The sequence below is a fragment of the Primulina tabacum genome, chromosome 3 (genome assembly GCF_025594145.1).
Source record: "Primulina tabacum isolate GXHZ01 chromosome 3, ASM2559414v2, whole genome shotgun sequence".
In the NCBI taxonomy this organism is placed as follows: domain Eukaryota; kingdom Viridiplantae; phylum Streptophyta; class Magnoliopsida; order Lamiales; family Gesneriaceae; genus Primulina; species Primulina tabacum.
The window spans coordinates 16,532,242-16,554,246 of record NC_134552.1 but is presented as its reverse complement, the minus strand read 5'-3'; the positions used below and the strand labels follow the sequence as shown (position 1 = coordinate 16,554,246).

Sequence of the window (22,005 nt, the reverse complement as noted above, 5' to 3'; positions counted from 1 at the left end):
AAAAATTGATATTTTTAAGTCTATATTTCCTATTTAAAAAATTATTTCGACATATTATCCTAGTATCAATGTTGAAACCTAGACATCGTTAAAGAGTACATGTCATTTATCTTGCATAACATGAAAGTATCACGGAAAAAGAGCTGAAGTTGGAATTCCATTTAATTTTAAACTAAAAATTAAATAAATGTCCACAAGAAGATTTAAAATAAATTATGTAAAATATATAAGGGTGCAAAAGAGCCGTATTAGCCGAATATGACAAAAATTTAAAGCTCGAATTAGTTCTATTCGAGTTTGAGCTTGATTTGAAGTTCAAAAATTTTAATTTTTTTGCTCGAATTCAGTTTAAATTAAAGCTCGAGTTTAAGTTCAACAAATTCAAAATATTCGTGTAATATTCAAACTACTGCTCAAAAATATGTAGTCAGAATGCTCAAAATATTTTTATTCAATCTATAACTGAATTATATTAATAAAAAATTAAGGCTCGCAAACTATCAAATGAAATAATTTGGGCTCGCATTTGACTGAAAATAAGTTTGAATATATTCAAGTTCAGCTCAAATTCGATAAGCTCAAAATATGAATCAAATATTTTTCGGATCGGCTCAAAAAACTTACGAACCAACTCGATTCGTTTATAAAATAAAGCTTAACCAATTATTTTAAAATGACATTTAATTTGTCCTTGTAATTAAAAATTGTATACCAAACTTTTTGTATAATTGAAATGGATAGATACATTTAATCTTAAATGGATTTGAATAATGAGACTTATGATCAATTATTACTGACCACGATAATTGCTTCCTTTTCATCGTCTTAGGTTGCAATTTCCATTACGATTATAGTTATTTCGACTCACTTCTCGTGGTCGAGAATCTAAAGTCAACGCAGAACACGCACACAAACATTTTTTAAATTAGTAAAAATAAATAACATTTATAATTTATTTTTTTGTGGTGGGATTGGATGGTTAATTATATAATTTTTTTTTAAAAAATAAAGAAACATATAAGTGAGAATTCTCCTTTATCACTCGATGTAGCCTAACTATACATTTATTATTTTGAGTGGTTAAATTAAACATGAAGAAGTTGAAACATTTAATTAATTAATGTATTAATACAAAAAAAGTAGAAAATTAAACATAAAAATTTCAATAAAATTAAAATAATATATATTTCGCTAGTACTTTAAATTTGAAAAATGGAGCAGTTTTAACGTAAATAATTTAAGGCAAAAACTTGTGTGAGACGGTCTCACGGGTCGTATTTGTGAGACGGATCTCTTATTTGGGTCATCCATGCAAAAAATATTACTTCTTATGCTAAGAGTATTATTTTTTATCGCAAATATCACTATCTTTTTATACGTTAATATCTTTTCTTTTCTTTTCTTTTGGTTCAGAATAATTTTGAATCGTGCACGGGACGGGATGATTAAGTTAACTAAACCAATTCTGTACGGTTTGTTCAAATCGTTTAAATTTTATTATCACTTTTCATATCTTAAACATATGAAAAGTCTAATCTTATTTATTATTAATAAAAGTATATAGTACAATTCAGTACGTGACATAAAATTAATTATTATTATTATTAAAAGTTTAAATTCGCTGAAAACACATCATTGATTGACAATAATATATAAATAACACAGTAGACAACCAATTCATGTTTATACATTGAATCTTAATATATTTTAATTATTATAAAATTTTGTATAATGTTTTATTATATAGTGTTGGTCCTACGTGCAGTAATTTGATATAATAAATATGAAAACAAAGAATAAAATGGACACCGAGATTTACGCGGAAAACCCCTAAAAATTATTGGGGTAAAAACCACGGGCAAGATGAAAAGATTTCCAATATAATATTTTATGGTGTACAACTCACTCACTCTGTTTCCAAAGAGAACACACACACACTCTGTTTCCAAAGAGAACACACACACACTCTTAATACAGGAGAACAAACACATCACAAATATTAAAAAACTAATAGGATGAGAGAAAACTCGAAGAATGTATGATTTCAGAATGAAGAGGGAGCTCTATTTATATAGTCCTTTGTCCGTGTGAAAACGTGTATAAAAACGCGTTTTCCCCTCTGCTTCAAAGTCTGCAATTCAAATTCCACCTACTTTTGTTGACCCCAGCCACTTGGCCGACATTTCTCCCACTTGAAGATTTGATTGAGAATCAAATACATCTCCATACATCTTTTCAATCTTGTCATTCCCTGCTGCTTACGTTTTTGCTAGACCACTTGAGTATCTACACCACTCAAACTTATCGGTGTTCACTGGCTTGGTCAGAAAATCAGCTATGTTATCATTTGTATGGATCTTCTGTATCTATATGCTTCCTTCCTCTACTACTATCGCACAAAGTGAAATTGGACTCCAATGTGTTTAGTCATGGAATGAAAGGCTGGATCTTTTGCGATATACAAGGCACTCTGACTATCACAAAACAAAGAAACATTCTCTTGTTTGTGTCTGATCTCCTCCAATAACCTTTTAATCCATATTGCCTCCTTGCAAGCTTGAGTAGCTTCCATGTATTCTGCCTCTGTTGTAGATAACGCCACAACTGTCTGTAGTTTTGAACCCAGCTTACAGCTCCCCCTGCAAGTGTAAACACATAACCAGTAGTAGATTTTCTCTTATCAGGATAACCTGCATAATCTGAATCGACATAGCCCTTGAGTGTAAATCTAATCCTCCATAACATAATGCAGCATTTAAGGTACCCTTAATGTATCTAAGGATCCTCTTAACTGTATTCCAATGCTCTCGTCCAGGATTCTCCATATACCGACTAACTGCTCCCACTGCTTGAGCAATGTCCAGTCTTGTACAAATCATAGCGAACATCAAACTTCCCACTGCTGATGCATATGGTACTCGAGAGATCTTCATCCTCTATGCTTCACTGCTAGGACACATCTCGGATGATACCTTGAAGTTAACAGGAAGAGGGGTTGAAATTGGCTTATTATCTTGCATGTTGAAGCGTTGCAAGATTTTCTTCAAATAATTTTTATGGGAAAGTCAAATCTTTATGTTACTTATGTCTCGGTGAACTTGCATCCCTAGAATCTTGTTTGCTGGTCTCAAATCCTTCATATCAAATTCCCTAGCCAAATGTGCTTTCAATCCTTGGTTCTGATCTTTGTTGGGGCTTGCTACCAACATGCCTTCCACATACAACAACAAAATAATATAATCATCACCAGACATCTTGAAATATGTACAAGAGTCTCTATTCAGTCTGTTGTATCCAAGACTCATGATATAGGAATCAAATCTCTTGTACCAACAATTCGGCACTTGTTTGAGACCGTATAGAGATTTGTTTCAACCTGCAAACCAAGTTTTCTTTGCCTTTTTCCACAAAACCTTCTGGTTGGAGCATATAGATTTCTTCTTCAAGATCTCCATGAAAAAATGTCTTTTTCACATCTAGCTGTTCTAGATGTAGGTCAAACACCGCATACAATGCCAACACTACTCTGACTGTTGTAAGCCAAACCACATGAGAAAATATCTCATTGAAGTCAATGTCTTCTTTCTGAGCATACCCTTTTACCACCAATCTAGCACGATACCGTTCCACTTGGTTATTGCCATCACGCTTGATCTTATAGACCCATATGTTTCCAATGGTTTTCCTCCCTCGTGGTAGTGTAACAAGATCCCAAGTGTTATTTCTTTCTAATGTCTCCAACTCTTCTTGCATTGATATCATCCATAAGGATACATCCGAGCTTTGAGTAGCCTCGTGGAAACTCGATGGCTCACCATCTTCTGATAATAGACAATATGCAATGTTGCTTTCAGTGACATAATCTGAAAGCCAACCTGGTGGTCTTCTGTCTCGAGTTGACTGCCTCACATTGAAAACTTCAGACCAATATGTTCTTGTTCTTCGTGCTCTGGCACTGCTTCACAAGAAACTTGACCTTCGTCCGTCTTATTTTCCACCTGAAAAATAGTAGTTTCTGAATTCGGTGTGCCTTTGTCTCCCTTTACTTTATCTTCCTCGAAGATAACATTCCTGCTGATGACAAGCTTGTGAACAGTAGGATCCCACAAGCGAAACCCCTTTACTCCATCAGCATAACCCAAGAAGATACATTTTCTGGATTTTGAATCCAGCTTCGATCTTTCTTGCTCATTGTATAGAACGTACACATAACTTCCAAATGTACGCAAATGAGAATAATATGTCGGCTTCCCGGTCCACATCTCCATCGGAGTCTTCCAATCAATCGCCACTGAAGGAGAACGATTGATAATATAACAAGCGGTTTTGACTGCTTCCGCCCAAAATGACTTGTCTAAACCCCCAGTCCTCAACATAGATCTTGTTCTGTTCAACAAGGTTCTGTTCATTCGCTCTGCTACTCCATTCTGTTGAGGTGTGTAAGCCGTCGTGAATTGTATTTTGATGCCTTCATGTTGACAATATGCATCAAATTTGTCACTGATATATTCTCCTCCATTGTCAGTCCTCAGACACTTGATTTTCTTTTCAGAATCAAATTCAACCCGCGCTTTGAAATCTTTGAAGACTTGGAAAACATCTGATTTCTTCTTTATCGGATACACCCAACATCTCCTAGAGAAATTATCAATGAACAAGACAAAGTATCTCGCTCCTCCTAGGGATACAACTGGTTCTTGCCAAACATCTGAATGAATCAGATCCAGTATATTTTTGATTTTGGCAGTAGAAGTGTCAAACTTTAATCTGTGTTGTTTACTGGTAACACAATGCTCACAAAAGGTTAATGACACTTTTGTAAGTCTCGGCATCAGCTTCCGTTCTGAGAGAATTTTCAACCTTCGTTCTGACATATGCCCGAGCTTTCTATGCCATAACACTGTTAATTCTTCTCCCGAACTAATTGATGCAACAGCTAGTTATGCCTCTTCGTGTGTTTCTCCCAAAAGTACATACAGGTTTGCAGCAATTTTTTCCGCCTTCATAACCACAAGTGCACCATTCACAATTTTCATGATCCCATTCTCGGTACGGGTTTTGCACCTGATGTCATCCAATTGCCTCAAGGACAAAGATTCTTCATCAGTTCTTTCACATGTCGTACCTCCTGAATGATGCGAATAGTGCCATCATACATTTTAATTTTAATAGTACCGATCTCATCGATTTCCAAGGCATGATCATTTCCCACGAATACAGATCCTCCTGAGACTGTCTGCTGGAATCTCGTGCTACTGAACCTTTCTGCTGCTGGATTCTATCTGCTGGAATTCTGTCTGTTGGAAAACTACCAGCTTCTGGAATATTAGTTGTTATTGGAATTGTTATGCTAGCTACTACTGGAAATTTATATTCTCATAGAAGTAACCAATATACTAAATAGAATATATATTAGTAGAAGAACAAAATGAATACTAGTTATGTAAACACTAGACTTGTATTATTATTGGATGAGAAGGGACAAATTAAATATTATTTATAAATAAAAATATATAATATTTGGGTTCCCCTTCCTGTCCGCTGCAAGCTCTCTTCTGCACCCTGCATGTATATTCTCTCGCTTTAGACCATGAAATACAGCTAGAACAAAGTAGCGTATTAATACACTCACACGCCATTTTCCCTTATAAAATACTACTTTTTCCATCTTCAATTATTTTCTGTTTGTTTGCTTGCTTTGGGCATCACAAAGAGTTGTTTATTCTTACTCACCGCTCCACTACCTTTGCTCACTCACACCAATTATCCCTCCTCTCTCGCAGAGTTGTTTCTCTCAAAAATTTTAATAATATTTATATAAAAACTGTCTGTAGTTTTGAACCCAGCTTACAGCTCCCCCTGCAAGTGTAAACACATAACCAGTAGTAGATTTTCTCTTATCAGGATAACCTGCATAATCTGAATCGACATAGCCCTTGAGTGTAAATCTAATCCTCCATAACATAATGCAGCATTTAAGGTACCCTTAATGTATCTAAGGATCCTCTTAACTGTATTCCAATGCTCTCGTCCAGGATTCTCCATATACCGACTAACTGCTCCCACTGCTTGAGCAATGTCCAGTCTTGTACAAATCATAGCGAACATCAAACTTCCCACTGCTGATGCATATGGTACTCGAGAGATCTTCATCCTCTATGCTTCACTGCTAGGACACATCTCGGATGATACCTTGAAGTTAACAGGAAGAGGGGTTGAAATTGGCTTATTATCTTGCATGTTGAAGCGTTGCAAGATTTTCTTCAAATAATTTTTATGGGAAAGTCAAATCTTTATGTTACTTATGTCTCGGTGAACTTGCATCCCTAGAATCTTGTTTGCTGGTCTCAAATCCTTCATATCAAATTCCCTAGCCAAATGTGCTTTCAATCCTTGGTTCTGATCTTTGTTGGGGCTTGCTACCAACATGCCTTCCACATACAACAACAAAATAATATAATCATCACCAGACATCTTGAAATATGTACAAGAGTCTCTATTCAGTCTGTTGTATCCAAGACTCATGATATAGGAATCAAATCTCTTGTACCAACAATTCGGCACTTGTTTGAGACCGTATAGAGATTTGTTTCAACCTGCAAACCAAGTTTTCTTTGCCTTTTTCCACAAAACCTTCTGGTTGGAGCATATAGATTTCTTCTTCAAGATCTCCATGAAAAAATGTCTTTTTCACATCTAGCTGTTCTAGATGTAGGTCAAACACCGCATACAATGCCAACACTACTCTGACTGTTGTAAGCCAAACCACATGAGAAAATATCTCATTGAAGTCAATGTCTTCTTTCTGAGCATACCCTTTTACCACCAATCTAGCACGATACCGTTCCACTTGGTTATTGCCATCACGCTTGATCTTATAGACCCATATGTTTCCAATGGTTTTCCTCCCTCGTGGTAGTGTAACAAGATCCCAAGTGTTATTTCTTTCTAATGTCTCCAACTCTTCTTGCATTGATATCATCCATAAGGATACATCCGAGCTTTGAGTAGCCTCGTGGAAACTCGATGGCTCACCATCTTCTGATAATAGACAATATGCAATGTTGCTTTCAGTGACATAATCTGAAAGCCAACCTGGTGGTCTTCTGTCTCGAGTTGACTGCCTCACATTGAAAACTTCAGACCAATATGTTCTTGTTCTTCGTGCTCTGGCACTGCTTCACAAGAAACTTGACCTTCGTCCGTCTTATTTTCCACCTGAAAAATAGTAGTTTCTGAATTCGGTGTGCCTTTGTCTCCCTTTACTTTATCTTCCTCGAAGATAACATTCCTGCTGATGACAAGCTTGTGAACAGTAGGATCCCACAAGCGAAACCCCTTTACTCCATCAGCATAACCCAAGAAGATACATTTTCTGGATTTTGAATCCAGCTTCGATCTTTCTTGCTCATTGTATAGAACGTACACATAACTTCCAAATGTACGCAAATGAGAATAATATGTCGGCTTCCCGGTCCACATCTCCATCGGAGTCTTCCAATCAATCGCCACTGAAGGAGAACGATTGATAATATAACAAGCGGTTTTGACTGCTTCCGCCCAAAATGACTTGTCTAAACCCCCAGTCCTCAACATAGATCTTGTTCTGTTCAACAAGGTTCTGTTCATTCGCTCTGCTACTCCATTCTGTTGAGGTGTGTAAGCCGTCGTGAATTGTATTTTGATGCCTTCATGTTGACAATATGCATCAAATTTGTCACTGATATATTCTCCTCCATTGTCAGTCCTCAGACACTTGATTTTCTTTTCAGAATCAAATTCAACCCGCGCTTTGAAATCTTTGAAGACTTGGAAAACATCTGATTTCTTCTTTATCGGATACACCCAACATCTCCTAGAGAAATTATCAATGAACAAGACAAAGTATCTCGCTCCTCCTAGGGATACAACTGGTTCTTGCCAAACATCTGAATGAATCAGATCCAGTATATTTTTGATTTTGGCAGTAGAAGTGTCAAACTTTAATCTGTGTTGTTTACTGGTAACACAATGCTCACAAAAGGTTAATGACACTTTTGTAAGTCTCGGCATCAGCTTCCGTTCTGAGAGAATTTTCAACCTTCGTTCTGACATATGCCCGAGCTTTCTATGCCATAACACTGTTAATTCTTCTCCCGAACTAATTGATGCAACAGCTAGTTATGCCTCTTCGTGTGTTTCTCCCAAAAGTACATACAGGTTTGCAGCAATTTTTTCCGCCTTCATAACCACAAGTGCACCATTCACAATTTTCATGATCCCATTCTCGGTACGGGTTTTGCACCTGATGTCATCCAATTGCCTCAAGGACAAAGATTCTTCATCAGTTCTTTCACATGTCGTACCTCCTGAATGATGCGAATAGTGCCATCATACATTTTAATTTTAATAGTACCGATCTCATCGATTTCCAAGGCATGATCATTTCCCACGAATACAGATCCTCCTGAGACTGTCTGCTGGAATCTCGTGCTACTGAACCTTTCTGCTGCTGATTCTATCTGCTGGAATTCTGTCTGTTGGAAAACTACCAGCTTCTGGAATATTAGTTGTTATTGGAATTGTTATGCTAGCTACTACTGGAAATTTATATTCTCATAGAAGTAACCAATATACTAAATAGAATATATATTAGTAGAAGAACAAAATGAATACTAGTTATGTAAACACTAGACTTGTATTATTATTGGATGAGAAGGGACAAATTAAATATTATTTATAAATAAAAATATATAATATTTGGGTTCCCCTTCCTGTCCGCTGCAAGCTCTCTTCTGCACCCTGCATGTATATTCTCTCGCTTTAGACCATGAAATACAGCTAGAACAAAGTAGCGTATTAATACACTCACACGCCATTTTCCCTTATAAAATACTACTTTTTCCATCTTCAATTATTTTCTGTTTGTTTGCTTGCTTTGGGCATCACAAAGAGTTGTTTATTCTTACTCACCGCTCCACTACCTTTGCTCACTCACACCAATTATCCCTCCTCTCTCGCAGAGTTGTTTCTCTCAAAAATTTTAATAATATTTATATAAAAACTGAAGGAAAAATTATAATAATACCTGCTGCATTTCTCTCTCTTTGCCTTGATTTGCTCATTCCTAGCTTCGTTTATTCGTGTGGGTACATTGTGCGACTTTCGCTTCCTCGAAAGCTCTCAAATCCCATTAAATTTAAGGTGTTTACAGCTGTGTTGTTTGATCTGTCCGTTTCATAAAAAGGGTCTTTGTTTCTGAGTAATGTAATTCTGAGGAGATACCATTTTTCAGATCTTACTCCCTCTGTTAATGCCCATTTGCTCAAAACTGGTTTAAAGAGTTTGATTCCTCTTCATGAATGATGGGCTCTCGCTAATTTTTCGGGTTTTTCTTGTTGTGACGTTCTCCTTGGACTTGTGCTCAAGTGTTAATTCAGTCTTTTAGTAAATGGGGTCTCGCTAATTATTCCTGGAGTTCACTTTTGTCCCTTTTCAGTTTGCAAAATTTGAGACTTTTGCTGTAAGAATTTGGAGGTTAGGTATAATTGTTTCTACCATGTAACTGATCTTTAAGTATTCAATATTCCCTTTTTTCATCTCATTCTGTGAGAACTTGGCAGAGAGTATTTGATGAGTAGAAAGCTGCTCCTTTAATGTAAAAAAAAAAAGGGTGCTGAATCCATGGATCTGAGCTTTTCCGAAGTCAACCGTTAGTTTAAGTTTCTAAAATAATGCAAGGAACCTGTTCATTTCGTTAATCGGAATTTTTGATCAGCTTTTGGTTCTTTTCTTTAGTAATGTAAGCAGGCCAATATCCTTTCTCCGAAGGCTAATTCGTCGCTAACCAATTCTTTTGTTCTTTCCAGTTCCCATATAGATTAAAAAAATGTAAGTTTCTGATTTTTACTTACAGTTATGAATTTGGACCTCTTGAAAGGTCCAAAGCATCCATAGTTACTTCATAGTCATTTTTTGAATGATCAAATAGGTATTGTATTTATACCAACACATCTTTGTATTCTTGGATGATATTGACCTCTCGAGGCCCTTCAAATTTGTGTTTTAACGTCACTTTTTAATACTCCTTTTTGTCATATAAAAAAGAGAAAAGAATTGCTCTTGTAAGAGTAAATTTGGAATCATCATGGAGGAAACGTTTGTTCCATTACGAGGAATAAAAAATGATCTTAAAGGAAGGCTTCTCTGCTATAAACAAGATTGGATTGGTGGATTGCGTGCCGGTATCAGGTACCTGTAATTAACTATAGCTCAAATATAAATCCATCTTAATGACGCTAGTTATTATCTTTAGAGATGTATAAGTAGTTCATTATATGCACTGTACTTTTTCTTGGAGAACTGATTCTTGAAGGTTTTCCGATTTGAATATTCTTTTGTTCTTGCTATCAATTTGGCGTTAATATATTGCTGTGGTTAATTTAAGTAATATCTACTGAAGTGAAGGATGAAGTCGTTGGTTATCCTTTTAAGTGAAAAATATGAAATTATATATGTAATTTTTCCAAAAGTTCAAGTTTGGACCCGTGGAGATCGGACCTTTTCTCGTCTAGGCTTCCTCGATGGAATTCCTAGGTCCATCCGTGACTGAATTCTTCCTTGTACAACTTGAATGTGGATGCATGTAAGTTACTAACATATTATGGTTTTGAAGGATTTTGGCTCCAACAACATATATATTCTTTGCATCAGCAATTCCAGTTATATCTTTTGGGGAGCAACTAGAAAGAAACACCGGTAGGCTTGATTTTTGCTTCATATCATTGCTCTGCCATTATCTCGTATGAGGTAGTTGTGATCCTTGACAACACCCCAACTTCTGCAGATGGAACCTTGACTGCAGTGCAAACACTTGCATCAACATCACTTTGTGGTGTGATTCACTCAGTTTTTGGAGGACAACCGCTGCTTATACTGGGCGTAGCTGAGCCAACAGTTTTAATGTACACTTTCATGTTCAATTTCGCCAAAGATCGCAAAGATTTGGGGCAGAAGCTTTTTTTAGCTTGGACGGGATGGTATTAAGTTTAAACTCTTGAATCTCAAGTATTTGTCTTTGGTTATGAAGCTTAACCTTCTCGTGTTTAGGGTCTGCGTGTGGACAGCACTTTTGCTTTTCTTGCTGGCCATCTTGGGGGCATGCTCATTGATCAATCGATTTACTCGAGTGGCTGGTGAATTATTTGGCCTCTTAATTGCAATGCTTTTCATGCAGCAGGCGATTCGTGTGAGTATCAGGTGAAAGTTTCTCATCTTCCTTTTTTTGTTTACATTTTGTTTTTGAAGCGAAGCCTATTACAAACGAATATTTATTCGGTTGAACATATTCATGTTGTTCTGCAAATAAACTAACTGTTACACCAGGGATTCTACAAGAAAGTTTCTAAATCATTAACTTCCTCGAAGGAAGTTGGAATCAGAATCCCATTTTAAGTCAACCTAATGATTTGAACAATGTGGTTTACCTTTGATTTGACCAAATAGATCATAAAATAATAATTGATGAGCAATTCATTTAAAAATATTGGTCTTTTTGTGACAATCTGCTGATTTTCTCTTTTAGGCTGAGTTTTGATTTATGGATTTCAGATATACATATTTAAAATCTGGCATAAAAAGTTGTGAGCTTTAGATGGTCTTTCCAACACATTTGTAGGCCCTATATCGGAGTATTCATAATTTCTCTAAAAAATAATCATTCTAAATCAATTCACTGAAAATCACTCATCAAAACCAAATCCAATGATCCTAGCTGTAGTTGTCATAACTTTTGGAAAGTTCTTAGCAGCCTTCTTGAATTCTCTTTTAGGGAGCTGTGGAAGAATTTGGAATTCCTCAAAGAGAAAATGCAAATGAAACTGCACTGTCACAATCCTGGCGCTTCGGAAATGGAATGTTTGCACTGGTTCTGTCATTTGGCCTTCTTCTTACTGCGCTTAGGAGCCGTAAAGCTAGGTCCTGGCGGTATGGAGCAGGTTTGTTTAGACACTATAAATAAAATTACGAAAGAAAAAATCAATATTTTCATTAAAAAATATTCCAGTTTTTGGTTCAGTCTTTTTTTTTTGTGCCCATATCATAGGTAAGCACGCTGTTTTGTTATTTATTTTTCATATATTCCTAGTTTGCTAAATGATCTTGAATGGGATCAATATCATGAATTCAAATATAATGCAGGATGGCTGCGAGGATTTATTGCAGACTATGGTGTCCCGTTGATGGTGCTTGTGTGGACTGGTGTATCGTATATACCAGTTAATGATGTTCCAAGAGGAATACCACGTCGACTTGTTAGCCCAAATCCATGGTCTGCAGGTGCCTACTCAAATTGGACAGTCATGAAGGTGCTTCAAATTAGATTTCCCATATTTTGAAAGATGAGTTTTTACTCTGTGTGGTTTTTAATTTGAAGCATTAAAAATATTTTTGGATTGTTGACAGGATATGATGAATGTTCCTTTACTTTATATTATTGGAGCATTTATTCCAGCCACAATGATCGCTGTACTTTACTACTTCGATCATAGTGTTGCATCTCAGCTTTCCCAACAAAAAGAGTTCAATCTAAAGAAGCCTTCCTCTTATCACTATGATCTTCTTCTATTGGGTTTTTTGGTGAGTAATTTTTTCGTTCTTATCGAGTTAACACAGCTTTAATAGCAACTTCACATACTGGACTTGAGTGTACTTCATAGTACAGCCTTTTATTCTCAATATTCTTGGTCAGGTCATATTGTGTGGTCTTATTGGCATTCCTCCCTCCAATGGCGTTATTCCACAATCCCCAATGCATACCAAAAGTTTGGCCACTCTGAAGCATCAGGTAATATATTTAACAATTAGCTGGAGCTGCTGTCAGTATATATTTAGTACAATATGGAAGTGAAAAATGAAAAAAACTTGATCTGTGGTGCACTTGAAATTTTTAGATTTCTTACAAATGATATAGGATTCTTTGTGATATTTACAAAATATTGGTCGATTGAACAGCTTTATTATCATTTTTCTTGCCATAAAATTTGTGGTGCTAGTAGACTTGATATCCTTCAATATCAAATAATCGAACTTGTCTCAATTCCTTACTGAACCAGCTTTTGCGGAACAAGCTATCTTCAACAGCTAGAGAAAGCATTAAAAAAAATGCAAATTTGTCTCAGCTGTATCAGAGCATGAAAGAAGCTTACAATGAAATGCAAACACCTCTTGTTTTTCAAACTCCACCTGCTCTGGTATGTTTTGAATCAATACTTATATTATACGTCTTTTGAGCGGCAAAAACCATCTACATATATGTAAACTTAGCACGTGTGACGTGTCTCTAATTCAACTCTTAAAGCAGGGACTGAAAGAGTTGAAAGATTCAACAATCCAACAAGCCTCTACAAGTGGTTACATGGATGCCCCTGTAGATGAGTCGGTTTTCGACGTGGATAAGGATATTGATGATCTTTTACCCATGGAAGTTAAAGAACAACGCCTAAGCAATCTACTTCAATCATTGTTATCTGGAGCATGTGTTGCTGCCATGCCCCTTTTAAAAAAGATTCCAACTTCAGTCCTTTGGGGTTACTTCGCCTTCATGGCTATCGAAAGTTTGCCTGGAAATCAATTTTGGGAGAGAATATTACTGCTCTTTACTGCTCCTAGTCGACGATACAAGTATAGTTTTCCTCTATAATTATTTTGTATTGTTTATTTGTATGTACCTTTCCATTCCCAGAGTAACTGAGCATTTTCTGCATATTCTTGCAACATGGCAGAGTGTTGGAAGAGTATCATGCAACCTTCGTGGAGACAGTACCGTTTAAAACAATAGCCATTTTCACCTTGTTTCAGACGGTGTACTTGCTTCTTTGCTTTGGATTAACTTGGATCCCAATTGCTGGTGTCCTTTTCCCCCTGTTGATTATGCTTCTTGTCCCCGTACGACAGTATGTACTTCCCAAGTTTTTCAAAGGAGCTCATTTAACAGATTTAGATGCTGCAGAGTATGAAGAAGCCCCTGCCATAACTTATAATTTATCCTTTGAAGTAAGTTTCTATGCGTATTTCTCTACCCACATGTACTAAATATCCTGGGCGGATCCAAGATTTATAGGAGAGAGGCAGCTTGGTGGGAGATATGTAAATTTTTTAAGAAATTACACACATAGTTTGAGTCACAATCCCTTCTCGTCATCTTACTTTCCTTCTGGATCTGCCCTTGTATATGTTGATGGATTGTATGTTTATGTTTTTAACGTTAATGTACAGGATCAAGGCACACATGGACGATCCCCAAATATTGATAGTGCTGAGGTATTAGATGAAATTATCACAAGAAGTCGTGGTGAGATACGGCATGCTCATAGCCCGAAAATAACGAGTTCCACCCTATCACCCCATGAGGAGATGAGATCCGTTTACAGCCCACGTTTATCTCAGATGGCTTCGCCTCGGCTGACTGAAGCAAGAACCGAAAGAAGTACAAGATCAAGTGGAAAAGGATTTGAAATAAAGCAGACTCCAAGTCCACGTCCATCCCCACTCGGTAAAAGCAGTCACAGTTCATCATCGTCTATGACCTGAAAAAAATTCTCTTGATAGATCCATCATTATAATCCCAGAATGGTTCTCGAGAGGTCTTGTGTAGAGTACTATGTTTTTAAGGTATTTTATTGGGTCTAACTTTTCAGAACTGTTTATTTTTGTATTTCAGTGTCACTACTCTATTGAAACTTTTGATCTTTATATGCTTATTGAAAGTGTTTATTAAAGCACATCATTCTGTCTGCAGCTCTCTCTCTGTTTTTTTTTTTTTAAAAGAACATATTTATATTAGCAGTCGAACAAGTCTGAAGATACAAAAGAACACAGAAATAAAGGAAAACAATAACTATATACAAAATCATGTCTCCTAGAAAAGGCCTGAGAAGCAAGAGCTTGAGTCACTTGATTGACGGATCGCGAGCAATGTTGAATGGATAAACCATGTCATGGTCTCCTGTTCTTGTAATTGCACAATGGCGGACCTATTCTATGGAGAAGAGTGAACTCTTGCCAAGCAAAGTTTTATGCCAAGAAATTTTTAAATATATTGGTAAATATTCACTTTAAAATATTTTTTATTCCGAAATTTGTTTGTTTTTTTAATCTAAAAGCAAAGTTACAAAACTACTAGCGACAGTTTTATGTTTCGAAGTTAATTTCTTTACAAAACGCAGTTTAGAAAATAATATTTAGATATTATAAACGTGAATCTTACATGCACACACAATTTTATATTTCATCCACACTGTATTATTTAATTTGTTTCAACTTTAATATTTATTACCTAAATCCCAATAGTTTCGAAATAAATTTTGAGCTCGCTCACATAAAAAATTTTAAGAAGATACGGCGAGTCGACTATCTTTTTTCTACTACGTACACGTCTGATCACCCCATGCATACATACATACATACATATATATATATATATGTATGTATATATATACATAGTAATTATATTTTCCTAGCCATTGATGTGGAGATAAATTGAATTTGAAGTGATGTGAATGTCCGTTTCAGCAATGAGAAACTCAGAACTACTTTTCCCTCTCACCGAGAGAATCTTATCTTATATGTTCTTGTGCACTTTTGCTTTGCTTTGCTTTGGTTACCATAATATAGTTGCTCCTGTCACTTCAGGAGCGTGAAGTTGTAGATTTTGATGGATTTTGCTGACCACTGTAAAAAAAATTAAAATATCATTTTTAATTTGTGTTTGGATCGATAAATTTGAGATAATGGACTTCAAATCCTTTGATTTAATCGACCGGACAAAATTAAAGTAAATTTGAAATCCACTGCACATCAAATCACGCGGATTTTAACGTTATGAATAGCAATGTAATAAAACTTACTTCCTTTCTTATAGAAACATACTGGTCGACCTGCTTCCCTGGCCAAATACTCAGTTTATGTGCAACAATTCACTTGTCATGTCTCCATTTATCTTAAATTCTAAACTAAACCATCTATATACCTATTATTCGGTCCAACTATTTTCTTTTAAAGTATTAATAGAGCACACATGCATGGTCTCTCTATATAAACCTGCAACATATTTTTAATTATTTTTTGATAATTGGTAAAACTAATCTTTGGTGTCTGCAACAAAAACATATATAAGACTAATATATGTAAGATGATATTAGATAACATTAACAATAAGACACGTCATTTTTCGGACTCATGTGCCTAACATTTTGTTATGCTCAGATAATTCCGAGAATCACGCACACACAATTTCAAGATATAGATCAATAAGGAAATGGAAAATTATATTGAATGAAGAAATGGAAACCCAGAGTTTATGTGCTATGTACAATATTTCTCCCCCTAGCCACAGCTAGTGCTCACTCAACAGAAAATATCACTGAATGCCTCCCTCCTCCCCTTTAGTTAGGCCTTTGGATGTCTCTGGGCCTGATGGACTTAAGTCTTTCATGATTGAATTTGGGCTCATAACATTACTGGCCTCCTAAAAATGCGCCTTGTCCTCAAGGCGATAATCAGGAAACTGCCCTTGAAAATCTTCTAGACTCTCCCACGTAGCTTCCTCTTCGGATCGTCCCTTCCATCTCACTAAAATCTGTTGACAGGGCTGCCCTTTGAGATGTTTAATCCTCTCTGCTAAAACCACATCAGGTTCAAAAGTCATGAGCAAATCTGTGTCGATTTCCTCAGGTAGTTTGAGCTCAACATCAAAGGTGCCCACTGCTCGTTTCAAGCATGAAACATGAAAAACTGGATGCACCCTCGACCCCTCGGGCAGCTGTAACTTATAGGCAACTGTCCCCACCTTCTTTTCAATCTTAAATGGCCCATATAACCTGTTAGAAAGTTTCTGAGCAATTCTGGAACATACTGAATTCTGCCGATGTGGTCTCAACTTCAAGTAAACCATGTCTCCTTCCTGAAATTGAACCTCTCGCCGCTTTTTGTTAGCATGTTTCGTCATGTGCTGCTGAGCTCTTTCTAGATTATACTTGAGTTGCCGTAAGAGCTCATCTCTGTCCCCTAATGCCTGTGATACCGCTGTCACTTGTGTCTCTCCCGGAATAAATTGAGTCACGCTTGGTGGCTTGCGCCCATATACCACTTCGAATGGATTCATTCTTGCTGATGTTTGATAAGAAGTATTGTACCAATATTCTGCCCAATGTAGCCACTGAGCCCAACTCTTAGGCTGCTCTGAACAGAAGCAACGTAGGTAAGTCTCAACGCACTTGTTCAACGCTTCACTCTGTTCGTCGGTCTGAGGGTGATACGTTGTACTCATTTTTAGTTGGGTTCCCTGGAGCCTGAAAATTTCAGACCAAAACAGACTCATAAATACGGCATCCCTGTCGCTCACAATCGTCTTTGGAACCCCGTGTAATTTCACCACATTTTTGACAAACAGCTCAGCTACTACACTTGCCTTGTAGGGGTGTTTCAACAGCAGAAAATGTGCATATTTGAATAGCCTGTCTATTACCACCAATATTACATCATACCCTTTTGATTTTGGGAGTCCCGTGATAAAATTCATGGCTAAATCCTCCCAAACCACTTCCGGTAGTGCCAACGGTTGGAGTAATCCCGCGGGCTTGGTGGCCTCATACTTTTGTTGCTGACAAATCGAACACTGAGCTACAAACTTTCTGACATCTGCCTTCATTCCCTTCCAATAAAAATTACTCGCTGCCCTCTTATATGTTCGTAGTGCACCGGCGTGACCCCCAACTGGAGTGTTATGAAACTCGTTTAATAATTTGGTGACCCACTGTGACGACTGCGGAACCACCAATCTGCCTTTGTGCAACAAACAATCATTGACTAACATATAATGGGTGTTGCCCCTGTCCTCCCCTTGAAGTTTTTCAATAACCTTCCTCAGCTCTTGATCTTCCCAAACCACTTTCTTAAGTTTGTTTAACTCAACCCATTCAGCTTTTGTCAAAACCATCAAATCGCCCATGTCTTCTCTCCGTGACAACGCATCAGCTGCCCCATTCTCCAACCCTCCCTTGTGCTTGATTTCAAACTCGTAACCGAGCAGTTTGGCCAACCAATATTGTTGGTCAGGAGTGGTAATTCGTTGCTGCAAGAGCCTTCTTAGTGGTTTATGATCAGTCATCACCGTGAACTTCCGCCCCAAAAGATAGTGGCGCCAATGTTGGACAGCTAATACCAAAGCCATTAGTTCTCGCTCATACGTTGACTTTGTTGAAGCCCTCTCAGCCAGTGCCTTACTGTAGTAGGCGATGGGACTACACTCTTGGACCAGCACTGCTCCTAGTCCCACTCCTGATGCATCACACTCCACCACAAACTCTTGACTAAAATTGGGCATTTTAAGGACGGGAGCTGTGCTAAGAGCCTCTTTGAGCTGGACAAACGCCTTCTCTGCCATGTCATTCTAGGAGAAATTATTTTTCTCTAGCTGGTCTGTTAATGGTTTAGCATTCTTCCCATAATCTTTAATGAACTTTCTGTAGTAACCCGTCAACCCCAGAAATCCTCTCAAACCCTTTGTGTTTTTCGGTCTCGGCCACTGACTCACACTCGTTATCTTGCCTGGATCCACCATTACCCCTTGACCAGAGATAATATGTCCCAAGTAGCCTACTTGACTCAACCCGAAGTGACATTTTTTTTTATTCAAAACCAGATTGTTACGCAGCAGTACATCAAGCACCATTCTCACATGCAGCAAGTGTTCCTCCCACCCTTCACTGTAAATTAGTATGTCATCAAAAAATACAAGAACAAACTTCCTCAGATAAAGCCGGAATACCTCATTCATTGTGGATTGGAACGTTGCCGGGGCGTTTTTCAAACCAAAGGGCATTACCACAAATTCGTAATGCCCATCATGCGTTCGAAACGCTGTTTTTGGAATATCATCGGGTTGAGCCCGAATTTGGTGATACCACGACCTGAGATCCAGCTTTGAAAAGTACTTCGCACCATGCAATTCATCGAAAAGCTCCTCAACCACTGGGATATGATATTTGTCAGATATGGTGTTCTCATTCAAGGCCCGGTAATCAATACAAAATCGCCAACTGCCATCTTTTTTTTTTACTAAAATGACGGGGCTGGAGTATGGGCTGCTACTTGGCTGTATGACACCCGATTTGAGCATGTCTCGCACCATGCGTTCCATCTCATCTTTTTGGTGATGGGCGTAGCGATATGGCCTCACCGACACCGGTCCACACCCCTCCTTGATGTTTATGACATGATCTTGTAATCGTCGAGGAGGCAGTCCTGTGGGCTCTTGAAACACTACCCCATAATGGGAGAGGAGATTGTCAATTGCCCCATTGGAACCCTCTTGCTCTATTGCTATTTTGCTCATCACGCTGTCATTCCACTTGACCAGTATCACTCCACAGAATTCTACCTCTCTTACTTTAGCAATCGATTTGAACGATACCACGGACCTACTGAGTGTCGGGTCCCCTCGTATCTACACAGTCTGCCCTTGCCACGTAAATCTCATCTCCATTTTGGCCCAATTCAGCATGACGTCGCCCAAAGTTCGGATCCAATCAACGCCCAGAATGAGATCAAGTTCACCCAACTCAAATAAATACCCCTCGATTTGTATCTGGCAAAGACCCAAATCGACTTCTACCCCTTTACACAACCCTTGACAAGCCACACGACATCCATCCCCCAGGCACACGCTAAATTTCACCCCCCATCCACTTTGATTCCCAAATCAGCAATCAAATTCCTCGAAATGAAGTTGTGGCTCGCACCACTGTCAACCATCGCCACCACCTCTCATCCTGCTACCTTCGCCTTCATTTTCAGTGTCTGCGGTTGATTAATACCGCTGACGGAGTACATTGGCAGCTCCAGCGTATTGTATTCAGTAACCGGGGCTCCCAACCATGCTTCAGCCTCCCCCTGCTGTTGGTCAATTCCCTCCTCAGCTGTTCCCTGGCCCTCCTCGACTTCTTCCCCATCCTCTTCCGCCAAAATCGTCACCCTTAAACTCTTATTCACACATCGATGTAAGGGGTGATATGGTTCCCCACATTTATAGCACAACCCCTTCTCTCTCCTGTGCAAAAACTCTTGGTGTGACATGATTCTACCATCACGATTCTTCGGTGACTGGATCCTCGTTGTTCCGCCACTGTTCCTGCCAGGATATGATCGCGACCCCCCTCCGTAATTCGTCGGGGCGTGCGGCCTGTGCGGGTATTCTTCTCCTGGACCCAACGCTCTTGCATTAAGACGTGGTGGTGGGTTACTAGGATGGCGATCCTTATCAGTGGAATGGGCCTGATTAGCCCAATTCATATTCATGTGCCCTCTCTGTTCAAGACCCTGGCCAAGCCCAGATCTACTTCTGCCACGATCCATCACCTTACCGAACAACTCCACTTCCAACCCCCTTGCTAACAACATCGCGCGATCCACCGTCCGCGGATTATGAACAATCATTCGCCGACGAATCTCCTCCCGCAACCCGCTCATGAAATAACCCAGACATTGGTCCTCTTGAACGTCACCAATCTGGGCAACCAACATCTAAAATTGTTCGATATATGTGTCAATGGGTTGCTGTCCCTGCTTCAGTGAGGCTATGAGCTCGAATGGATTAGCTTCGTACCCACCATACCTCTTAATCAATTCTTCCGCAAATCGATCCCAGTTCATGTTAGGGATCCTCACCTTCATCCAACGGAACCAATGAATGGTGGATCCCTGCATACAAATGTAAGCCAGTTTGAGCCTACATCCGGTTGGGGTGTTATGAACATCGAAGTATTGCTCCACTTTCCCCAACCAACCCATCGGGTCCTCTCCTTCGAACACAGGTAATTTGATTCTCCTCAACGCCATCCTCATTTCTTCTGTAATTGTTTCGTGTTCGCCAACGTCGGTAGCTTCCGCGCTCTCCTCCCTCCCTCCTCCTAGCGTCTCCTCGTAATGACCAGAACCCTTCCCTCCTCCATGTGTTTTAATCAGCTGCTCCATCAGTCCCCTCAGCTCATGGAAGTCGCCGAGCGTTTGATCAAGTTTATCCAGCCTTCCTTGCACCTGCAGCATACTCTCCTGCAAGCCATTCACTGATCGTTCCATTGTTTCAAACTTCGCATCATTACGTGTGCAGGCCATCTTCTTTGTGCGTCCTTCGGATCCGGCAGGTCGGACCAATGTTATGCTCAGAGAATTCCGAGAATCACGCACACACAATTTCAAGAGATAGATTAATAAGGAAATGAAAAATTATATTGAATGAAGAAATGAAAACCCAGAGTTTATGTGCTCTGTACAATATTTCTCTCCCTAGCCACAGCTAGTGCTCACTCAATAGAAAATATCACTGAATGCCTCCCTCCTCCCCTCTAACTGCTATTTTATTACCCCCCCCCCCCCACTCACGTGTTTCTCTCCCTTGTTCCTCCTAGCATACGTTTTAACTATCTTGGGCTTCTCAAAGGCTATTTTAGTTGGGCCTTTGGATGTCTCCGGGCCTGATGGACTTAAGTCTTTCATGATTGAATTTGGGCTCATAACACATTTTGGCTCATAGTTGATACTCTAATAGATATTGCTCCTCATGTCCATCCTTCAACTGATATGAGGCTTTGCTTAACCACAAATATAAAGAAATAAATTACATATATAATAAAAGTCAGATATTTTGACCAGCTGATAATAAATGTTTAATCCTAACAAATATTATAATATCAATTATTTATTAAGTGATGTTAATACTTATATATATAGGCAGTAATAACTCTTCTTGTAAATCCTTACGAAATTTCTCAAATATTTTAATCAGGTTCACGATCAGAAACTTCGTTCCTCGTGTAAACTGCACTAGATATCTATACAAAATTTACATCGAGATTAGATCGTCGAAATTCTCAAAATACGACGGCGACACGGCAGTGTTGTGAAGGAGAGGGTTCGGTCAAAATTTCAAGAAAAAAGATGGGGCAGAAATTTTCTTCCAAGTAGAGAGAT

At 38.3% G+C, this 22,005-nt stretch overlaps 1 protein-coding gene across 1 annotated transcript; it reads left to right on the top strand.

The window, feature by feature from the left end:
• Nucleotides 1-8,869: 8,869 nt before the first annotated feature.
• LOC142540838 (putative boron transporter 2) lies at nt 8,870-14,756 on the top strand. The gene is made up of 12 exons (XM_075647254.1): nt 8,870-10,230; nt 10,655-10,737; nt 10,826-11,018; nt 11,089-11,227; nt 11,810-11,975; nt 12,178-12,344; nt 12,442-12,615; nt 12,728-12,823; nt 13,092-13,229; nt 13,340-13,659; nt 13,761-14,031; nt 14,254-14,756. The coding sequence occupies exons 1-12, from the start codon at nt 10,127-10,129 to the stop codon at nt 14,566-14,568; spliced, it is 2,166 nt and encodes a 721-aa protein (XP_075503369.1). The 5' UTR covers nt 8,870-10,126; the 3' UTR covers nt 14,569-14,756.
• Nucleotides 14,757-22,005: the final 7,249 nt, after the last annotated feature.

Excerpts from the sequence above, each read along its gene's own strand:
- LOC142540838 (XM_075647254.1), top strand. The coding sequence starts at position 10,127 with ATGGAGGAAACGTTTGTTCCATTACGAGGAATAAAAAATGATCTTAAA. Across the intron at positions 10,738-10,825 it reads GCAACTAGAAAGAAACACCG|ATGGAACCTTGACTGCAGTG; the intron begins GTAGGCTTGATT and ends CAACTTCTGCAG. Across the intron at positions 14,032-14,253 it reads CTTATAATTTATCCTTTGAA|GATCAAGGCACACATGGACG; the intron begins GTAAGTTTCTAT and ends GTTAATGTACAG.